This window comes from Parasteatoda tepidariorum, chromosome 6, assembly GCF_043381705.1.
Source record: "Parasteatoda tepidariorum isolate YZ-2023 chromosome 6, CAS_Ptep_4.0, whole genome shotgun sequence".
Taxonomy (NCBI): Eukaryota; Metazoa; Arthropoda; class Arachnida; order Araneae; family Theridiidae; genus Parasteatoda; species Parasteatoda tepidariorum.
Window position 1 is genome coordinate 77,191,210 of NC_092209.1, and position 10,668 is coordinate 77,201,877.

Below are 10,668 nucleotides of genomic sequence, written 5' to 3' on the forward strand. Positions count from 1 at the left end.
AGGTCTCTGCTCATTATTATTTTTACTCCTAAAATATCACTACTATTTTGATCAATAAAAAAATATATCACAACTATGATAATATGTATAATTAACTATGTTTTAGTTGAATTTATGAACTGTTACAATTGACCCCGTAAGTGGGGACAATTGTAACAAGTGCACGACAGTCAAAAATTGTTAATAACTAGTTAGTATAATAACATTTAAAATAAGGTTTTTTTTTCTCGTAGAGGATAGTCTACTTTACTTCTCTGTCAATTAATACTAATAATATATTGGATTTTTTGTTAGTTAAAAATAGTTAAGTAAAAAATGTTACAATTGACCCCACTCTCCCCCATAACTCCATGCTTATTAAAAAAAATAATAAAATGCACATGGGGTGGTTTTCTGATTTAAAAAAAGTGCAATTGGCAGCTTTTCAATTGTTATTTGTTATATTTAGTACTTCTGCGGTTGGCGATGATGATTAATTTTACCTTAAAATATTATGGTTAGCTTTCAGAAAATGCTAATTTTGTCATAAAAAAGAATATTTAATCTCACAGCAACAAAACAGCAAATTCCAATAAATTAAGTTATTATTTCAAAAGAAACTTAACGTTTGAAAAAAATAAAAATCTACTAGCGTAAAAAAAAAGCAGTTTAGTCATTGTTTGAATTACTCCCGCCCCAAACAAAAACCTTGTTCTGAAAATAAACGGCTATCTCACTAACAGATATTAAATACCATGAGTTACGAACTGTTTGAAAGAGTATCATAAAATTTTGCAGTAAATATGGACTCATGTTGAAATTACTGAATTTGTCACTCTTAAATTATTTTTCTAATTTTAGTAGCTGGGGACTAATTTTTTTATTAGTACACAATAATTTTCCTGTTATTATTTTTTCCTGGTGTTAACAATTCAAAATAATAACAACAGAATTAGGGTTTTGCACTTTTGCAGATTAAACCTTAAAGGTCTTACATGTGCAACATTAAAGTTTTACCGTAATAAACTATCAGTTAATTAATCATTTGGTACAGTTTTATAGCATGGGGTTTGATTTTTTAGAAAAATAAGAGGAGTTATTGATCAGGAAACACTGATGATTTAATCATTTGTTCATCCCATCATTTATTAAAAAACAAAAACTGCCCTATTTGAAAATCTAGATAAACCTACTTACATAGTTACTACTAAGTTATATAAAAAAATTTAACCAACTTCCTCAAAAAAATTATTTACTATTTTATTTTTTCTAGAAGCGAAAGATACAGATGAAACTGATGAAGACGAAGAAAGTGACTAAAAAAAGGCAAAATGCTAGTCAAAACATGCAAGTGTGGCAACAAAAAGAAGGAAAAAAAAAGAATTTTTTAGAAAAAGTTTATATTTAAATACATCTAACAAATAAAATAACGATTAAGTTGGATTTTCCTTCTGATAGGATCAAAGATTTTATAAATAGGGAATGTTAATTTTTCTTTTATATCATTCTTTACAAAATTATTGTTCATGCTTAATAAACTTTTTTTCATGTTAAAATGTGTGAGCATTTTAATTTAAGTAAGCTCAATTCAATTTGGATATTTCAAATTTAAAATGAATATGAAGGAGCAAAAATAAATCTTACTGATATTTCTTCCAAATCAAACCATAAAGATGTAACCAAATATTTTAATGTTTCTTGACACTAAAAGCAAAAATATTTTGTGAGAAAAAAAAATCCATATATAATAATTTTACAATAATATGATTTTAGCAAATTTTTATTTGGATCTAAAATTATAAATTATTATTTAAAAAATATATTTCAATATAAAATATAGTAGGGAACTGACTATCCGGAACGATCGGGACCATTGCTATTCCGGATAACTGATTTTTCCGGTTTTCTGAATCGCTACAAAAAGCCGTTTTTTCTATTGTTAAAGTAGGCTTTCGAACTATNAATATTTGGCAATAATCTTAAAAAGAAAAAACGATGAAGTAATACACTAATGATTATTTCCAAAATGATGGTAAGGTAAACATCTTTAAAAAAAGAAAGAAAAATCCAAAAATCTTATAATGAAAAAAAAATTAATTTTTTTAAATGGTGGAAAAATTTATCGAATTTCGTTCCGGTTTTTCGGTTTTCTGATTTCCGGATAACGGGTTCTGTACTGTATAATGATTTAATCAAGATGTATGTTTTAACTTGATGCATTTTTCAGCAAACATTACACTCTCACCAATTGTAGCACTTTCTGGTTGTGAAGAAAAGATAGTAACTGGTTTTTTAGAATCAGTACTCATGTATCCTAAAATCATAGTTTTAGTATTATGAGCCCACGAGAGTTCACAGAAGTCTTCTTGTGAAAAACATTTCAAAATCAAAACTCCAGCTAATTTTAAATCTACATTCTTCAGGCAGGAGTTATTTATAAATTTATTCTTAAAAAAATCAGGAACGGCACTAACACTGTATGGGTCATTATACAAAGTGTGGTGGCACTCTCGAGCAAACATAGTTTTGATCAAGTACTCCCCAATTCCCGTCACACAGATTGCTATACTTGGCTTTTCATCTTCAATAGATTGTTCAGCCCAACAACCAGATCCAAATACGGCAGCTTGTCCTATTCTTCCAGAATATTTCAACAGCAATCCTCCACTAGATACGGCACTCGCTACATTTCCAAAACAATCCACACAGACAGCTCCAACTGTATCAAACAAATCATTATCATCAATACCATTTTCCAACATGGGATTGCTATTTTCCTGAACAGTACTCAAAGTGTTTTGCACCAAAGATAAATTCTTTGAAAAAGCAGTTTCTGATGCTTTTGTAGAGAGGAACTGATTATCAAAAAATTTGAAACCTTTTTCTAAGGCCCAATCTGTGGCACCACTACCAACGAGTGTGCAAGGTGGAATCCTTCCCCCGGGTAGTAAACCACACGCTTGTTCTTCTAGAATTTTTTGTGCAACTTTAACCGGGTTCTTGATGTTCTTCAATGCACCCACTGAACCAAAATTAAGATTTTTACCATCCATGATACCTGCATCACATTCAACCACTCCATTAAATGTGAGATTTGATCCAATCCCAGCATTAGTTAATGGGCAATTTTCAAGCACACATACCGCTTCGGCTACAGCTTCTACTGCATTCATTCCTGTTTTCAGTTTCTCGATCGCTGCAATGCAAGCTTTTTTGCATGCATCTTTATAGGCAGTCCTTAAACTACTGCCATGATAACCAGCACCAACATGAACTGCAATCACTCCAGACATATTAACGAATAACTAGAATTTAAAAAAAAATCTTTTTTAGAGAAAGAATTTGCAATATGAATAGTTTTCAAAAATTGAGCAGTAGAGCTGCTCTTAAGTGTCAAGACTGTATGTAAAGCTTTGCAAGCTCTCCCTCACACTGGTTATATATTATCTTAATTTATATAACTGAATCTAACAAAATACTTTGATTGTTAATATGCTGCAGCAATATTAAAACATGCACTATTCTTTTTTTAAATTAAATTCATTGAGGCTTTACATAAATAGCACTTAAATCTACTGAGAAAAAGTAATTCACTGATTATTGGGAGGTTCTATAGTTATTTATTAATTTTGTTTCAGGGACTTATTTAATGTCTTTATCAGTGCCTTATAAGAAATCCAAACTAGATGTGACTATACAAGACATAAATCACTGAAGTTGACTCCAAAGCAATAATATTTAATAAATTAAAGTAGTGGCATACATTGTAATGAAATCAGACAAAGTAATTTCCTGTGTTAAACATTTTAAATTAATAAAGATGCATAGCTTTAAGCACAACTTTTAATTTTGCTAATAAACAAGTAAAGCAATAAAAACTCAAGTATAATAAAGTCTAGAAAAAAAACTGTCTAAGAAAAACTTAGTAAAAAAAAATTGTAAATTGGTAGTAATTTCTTTGGATAGGTAGGTAGATACTTTATTTACGTCACATTAGAGCTGCCAAATGATATATACTTCTTTGGCGAAAAAGTTTCTGGTTATTTGTAGGTGAATAAAACATGGTTTGGTCACATCAGAAAGAATGATTCACTCTCTTTATAATTTCTTCAGTTTTTTCCAGTTAAATTTGTAGTAATATTAATAACTACTACAAATATTAACACTTTTATTGTTTGACTTTTAATAGAAATCATCAACTTACATCAAATATATATATTTTTAATAAATTCAATTTTAAGGGCAACTAATTTTCATGCAACTTCGCACACTATACCAATTTCAAAATTTTTATAATTCTTTCAGAATCATTATTTAAAAGTAACATTCTGAATCTTAAAATTATATTTCATTGTAAAAGATGAACATAAAGACATTTCAGTTCAAAATAAATATAAAATCAGTTTTGAATTATTGCCGTTCGTGATAATTCATATTAATAACATTTTAAAAATAAACTTCATCAACTTTAAAATTGAAAACTATTAGGGCTTGCGTTTCTGGCGTCCTATTTTTGTTAAAATAAGGTATCAATAAGGTTATTAAATTTCAGGTTTCATTAGCCATTTTAAGTGAACGAACTGAAGAATTTATTATAAAATGTACAGTAAAAATGTCTTTACTTTTGAAGAATAATCAAACTGTATTAAAATATTCAATTACTGTCAATCTAATTTTTTAAAAAAAAAACTATTAAGGCTTTATTCATAAATAATTTTCCTGAGCTTCAAAGTAATGGCAACATGTATGATGAAAATAAATAATTTTGTGCGAAAGAACGGTCTTGCAACATAAATCGTAATTTTATGGATTATAGTTGATATCAATCGTAAAAATAAAATTGTTGATTTTCACACACTGTTTAACAATTACTTGATTTATATATTTTTTTATTGCTGAGTGATTTTTATAGCAAGTTATGTCTTCCAGTGAAGCACCATCAGCCACCGCGCAGGTAATTTCAAAAAATGGTTCTCCTATAATAGACATTGATAATATGAAAGTTCCTGAGCTCAAAAAAAGACTGAAATCAATGGGTTTGCCTACTTCCGGGAATAAAGCAGAATTGATTGAAAGGTTGCAAGAGGCATATTTAAGTGAAAAAGATGGAAGTCTAGATGGAACGTTAGATGATGAAAGTTTGGAAGAAGCTCTGTTAAATGATGACCCGGAGCAAAGTGCTATTCCAGAAACAGTTATTGGTACCGAAGAATTTTCTTTCTCATCTCCTGAAAAAGATTTACAAAAGGTTGCAGAAAGCAACGTATCTAAACCTTTGAAGAAGAGAGTTGTAGCTCAAACACCTTCGCCAACAGTTGAGTCTCCTAAACCTTCAAAAATAGTCTTAAAAAGAGACAATTACCCAACAATTGAACCTCCTGAACCACAACCAACTTCAAAAAAAGATCATCCTTTGATTGAAGCACCGAAATCTGAGGTTGTTGCTAAGGCTACTAAAATTTTAACTGCTTCGGAGCGACTGCAGTTGAGAGCCAAAAGGTTTAACATTGACAGCAAAACTAGTTCAGATACAAGTGCTGTGAAAGTTACTGGACCAGGTGAAAAGGTTGGATCAGTTACTGCTCCAGCTGTTGCATCTGCTAAAGGTGGTAATTTAGATGTTTTAAGAAAACGAGCTGAGAGGTTTGGTGAAAATGTCTCTACTGTAATGAAACAGCTTGAAAATCAAGAAAAGCTTTTAAAACGAAAGATGAAATTTACGGGTGGTGCAGTTCAAACTGTAAGCTCCACTGATAAGTCTCTTGGCGGTGAGCAAGATAAGAAGAAGCAGCGTTTGGAGCGGTTTGGACTTGTCAAGTAGTGAATTGTCATTAATACACTAAAAAACTTTTTCATAATATTGGCTAAAACATAATATATTTCACTCATCATAATGTATCGTTTATAATTAAATTCTTTAAGGAATAATTATTAGCCTTTGCCTTTTTTTTAAGATAAAAGTAAAATTACCTAACCATAATAATAATAGCATTGTGTTGTAAACAATAAGAAACTTTGTCAAATTCTTTGCTTATTGAAGATGCGCAAAATAAAGAATTTTCAGGTCATTTGTAAAATTATTACCTCTAAGAGTTGAATAATTGCTACTGTAATAGTGCCACCATTAAATATTTTTTTTAAATATTGCTTTGCCTGTATTTTTTTTTTTCTTCAAAACTTTTGAGTGCCTTATTTGATTTGAGTGTTAATATCATTCTAAAGCTTCACAAATGAGTATTTGTATCTTTATTGAATATCTACTGCACTAGTAACATAACAATTTCTTTAAATCCTATATATCTATTTTTAGTTTGTTTTCTAGTTTAAAAAAATGGTTAGCATTCATGGTAAATTCTATTTTTAAATCAGATCTACACATAAAAGTAATGTTTTTCCTTTTGATATCATAAGTTAATTTTTTGTTATAACAAGTATGAAGAGTAATAATTTATCAACTAATTTGTTTAAAAAAATTCATAAATAATAACACAAAAGGTTGTTTTTTTATTCTGAATTATTTCAAAATTTGCTTACTTATATTATTTTTTCTTTCAGGACATTCATTTTCTAAGAATTAATTCAATATTTATAATAGTTATACCCCCAGTAGTAGAATTTGCTGACTTAATCTATTGTACTATCTTCGTAAAATCAAAAATTTATTTAAATTAATAATGAAAAAATTATGCTTAATATAACGTACATGCAGTAAAATTTGCTGAGATTTGGTATTATAAAATTATCAATAAAAGTTAATGTTAAATTTAAATTTTATATAATCATATTGTTGCTTTTTCTAAAAGTAGAAGAAACAAATACTTGTACTAAACATAATAAAAAAACGGTTGATTGTATTCCGGGTGTAGCCTGGAATTGCTGATTTTTTCGTATCATTCTTCCAAATCTAAAAACTGGAAGCAGAGCGTTTGATTTTTTCTGAGAATATTGCAGAATTGGGCGTATCTCAAGATCATTGGTTTGACGACGTCCATGAATCAAAAACTTATTATCCAATAAAATTCTAAAACTTATGCTGAATCCCATTAACGAAATGTTTGCATATATGTGATTCTTTCGCCAATTCGATTCTTTTGGTTTTGCTGATTCACGCCATTTTGAATCGCTGGAATCTGCCAATATTGCAATTTTAATATCAAACGTCGATATTTGTATTTACCTGGTTGAAAAGTTAAATGTTGCGGTTCTTATTTGCATAATTTAAAAACCTCATGCCTACTAAGTCTCCTGTTTTTTAACAAAGACTCCTGTATTTTAAGACTATCTCCTGTTTACCCATATATTCTCAAATTTCTCCGTATTTGTTGAAGAAATTTTTTTAAACGTATTTTGGTAATAAAATATTTGCTAATGGCAAAAATACATCTCTTATCCCTGAACAAAAGGTGCTATTGCCAGTACTGCAGTATGTTGAATGAATTTAAGTATTTATAAATAGTGGTTTAAAAATTTTTTCTTTTGATTAAAGATTTATATGCATATTTTTTACTTTGCTAAATTTAAGTGCTTGTATTATTTCAAATTCTGAATTTTTTTTTTACTTACATGATACGTATCAAAACTTTACTCTTAGCCCAAAAAGTGTCACTAGTAAAATCTCCGTTATTTTATTTCTCCAATGTTGGCAGGTATGAATTCCTACATTTCCACATGATTTAAAAATCCAATATCGCTATTCATATTCACACGACTTTAAATCCTATATCACAATTCATAATCACGGGAGTTTAAAATTAAATGTTGCTTTTGTATTCACATGTTTTTAAAATCCATATTATTATTAGTAATCACGGCTTTATAATTTCAAATAATGCTTCGTAATAATGTCATGTTGTAAATTATGCTTCGTGATTTGTATTTACGTGATATAAAAATTCACTATAGCAATTTGTATTTTTGAGATTTTTATAACCAATATAAATATACCATATTCACGTTATACTATAAAATTTAATATTGCGATTCAGATACATACAATTTTAAAATCCAATACCACGATTCTTGTGAGAAGTAAGTTTTTTGACAAATTATTTTCTAAGAATGTATCATTAGCTAGTAATTTCATCATAAATGCTAATTCAAACAATTATGTTAAATATGAAACATGTTATAATTTTATATTGATTGTTTGCACATTAAATTTTCAATTTGTGTCACAATTACCCCTGAAAAAATCAAAATGTATAAAACAAGGATGTACAAAGCCAAAAGTGCTTCTCAAAGCCTCTTATGTAAGATCCTAAACTGTCTGAAATATGAAAGAAAATGTGACGATTCCAGTTTCATTATGAAAGATCTATTTATGAAATGTATTTTGAGTTTCCAGCAAAATGTAATCATTTTTGTAAATAAGCTAAAAAAGAGGGGGGGGGAGAGAGATTACGCTAGTAAATAAGATAAATCAAAAATTAATTTCAAAATTCTAGCAACAGTCCTCACATTAATCTGATCCTGTATTAGCAAAAAATTTTATTTTCTGAATAATAGTGAACGTTTTTAATCGTAACTTTTAAGATGAATGTAAATTTAAGTATCTTTTTTGTTGTATGCCTATATAAATGTATCATAATTTGCTCTTGTAATTTAATAGGATCATTTAAATTTATTAGCATTAATTATTTTTATTAATTGCACAGGAGTAAAAGATTAATTACAGACTTCTTATTACCATTACTTTGGCCTCTGACTGTATTTTGTAGTTTTTGTGCCCCACTACCTAAAAGTGGTGTGATGTAAAAGCTTTTTATAAAAAAGAGGAAATTGTGGATAATATTGAAATTTAATCCTTTCGTCACGAAGTAAAAAATTTTTGGAATTTAATTTATGACAAATTTGCACTTATTTAAAATTAATTTCTTCTAATGAAATTTGTTACTATATTATCACTAGCACTTAAAAAACAGTAACAGTGATGAATAAAACTGTAACCAGAATGTTAAGTGGATTGAATATGGGCTTTGAATGTCAATAATGCTGAATTTGAAGTGGGAAAAACCCAAACCAGGTTTTTTTTTTGGTTTATTTAAAACAAAAGATAAAATAATATAAGCACCAAATTAAAAGTAATCAACCAAATTAACATTTTACAGACATCTTTTTTAAGGATTGGTTTATATTTTGAATAAAGAATTCAAAAATATTCAATTGTTCCATAAGTAGGCAAATGGGATAAAATAGAGCAAAAGACTTTAACTATGCTTCTTTATTACTTTACAACTCCACTTAACATGTAAATAAGCATTTAATATCTAAATTTCATTTTAGTCGTGCCTGTGAAATAGAAGTAGAAGTTTCTCCTTTGATAGTCAGTATATAAAAATTTCATATTTCAGCATTTGAATTAATGTCATTATTTAGCAGATTTGTAGCATTTTAATATAAATTAATTGTTATGATTGAAAATTTCTTGTGTATTTTTTATTTATTGAATCAATACAAATTTTAATATGCAGGATCCAGATATGTATAATATAAATGACTCATAGTGTGACTACCATTTGCGGAACCTTTGTTACAATAATTGAAAATATTTTAGTATTAGTACTAAAAAAAGAAAGAAAAAATGGTCAAAATTCCCTTATCTAATGTGGAGGTTAATATAGCAAAGGTTGATATGAAAATATTTTTCTGTACTTTATGCAGCTGCACTCTTTCTGCGATAGCGTAATTTAAAATTATATTCACATGATTTAAAATCCACGATTCGTATTTACAAGGTTTAAGATCGCACATCGTGTTTCGTATTTTTACGATTTTATATCAGGTATTAAGTTTTATATTCAGACAATTTCAAAACCACTTATAATTCGTAACTTGAAAATTATTTATTGGAATTCGTATTAACACAATTTTGAAATCAAACATCGAGATTTGTATTCGTGCAAACTTAGAATCAACATCTAGATTTATATTAACGCCATCAAAGATTTATATTAACCCTTTAAAATCAAAGACCAAGATTCATATTCACACAATTTTAAAATTAAATTATTGAGATTTGTATTCGTTTGATTTAAAAATCACACATTGATATTCATTTCCACACAATTTTAATAAATAAATAAAATGTTGCATCGATATTTTTATTAAAATGTGTTGATAATATTTAAATAACATAAATATAAACACCTATAATAGTAAAAGTATGTTTTAGTTCTAATGGTTTAAAAAAACGAAGAATAAACTACTTTATTGACATTTATTTTAACATAATATATCTTAAAATAGAATATTCTTATTGTAACATTAAGAAAAAGAAGCCTTTCAAATATTTCAAATGAATTTACAATATTTTTTGTTAAGCCGTTTTTATTTTTAAATATAAAAAGAGTAATTTGAAATTTTCTCCTCAAAATGTGAATTTTCATTATCAATAATGAAATTCATATTGTAATGAGGTTAAGAATTCGATCCTAAAAAGTTTTGTGGGTATTCACATTTACAATTCAATGGCTGTTTTTTTTTCTTTTCTTAGCCCAATAAAATGGCAAAATATTAAATAGTTTATTTTAACTCTGTTTCTTTTTTTTGCTTCTAGTTAGGCATTTATTGAAACAGAACTGTTTTTAGGACAAATGTAAGCATCTAAAATTATAGACTTCCAGTTTTGAAGCATATTGATAATTTAGGATGTTGTGTTGAAGATTTAATTTTAAAAAATTCTGACTCACA

The 10,668-nt window shown here is 27.8% G+C and overlaps 2 protein-coding genes across 2 annotated transcripts; one reads left to right on the plus strand and one right to left on the minus strand.

Annotated features, from left to right (window-relative positions):
• Positions 1 to 1,743: 1,743 nt before the first annotated feature.
• LOC107452341 (Taspase 1) lies at positions 1,744 to 4,473 on the minus strand. Its single transcript, XM_016068789.4, has 2 exons — positions 4,184 to 4,473; positions 1,744 to 3,284 (listed from the first exon to the last, which is right to left on the minus strand). The coding sequence occupies exon 2, from the start codon at positions 3,270 to 3,272 to the stop codon at positions 2,172 to 2,174; it is 1,101 nt and encodes a 366-aa protein (XP_015924275.1). The 5' UTR covers positions 3,273 to 3,284; positions 4,184 to 4,473; the 3' UTR covers positions 1,744 to 2,171.
• A 237-nt stretch (positions 4,474 to 4,710) lies between these two features.
• LOC107452339 (SAP domain-containing ribonucleoprotein) lies at positions 4,711 to 6,125 on the plus strand. The gene has a single exon (XM_016068784.4). It carries the CDS (start codon positions 4,898 to 4,900, stop codon positions 5,798 to 5,800), a length of 903 nt encoding a protein of 300 aa, XP_015924270.1. The 5' UTR covers positions 4,711 to 4,897; the 3' UTR covers positions 5,801 to 6,125.
• The last annotated feature ends 4,543 nt before the right edge of the window (positions 6,126 to 10,668 follow it).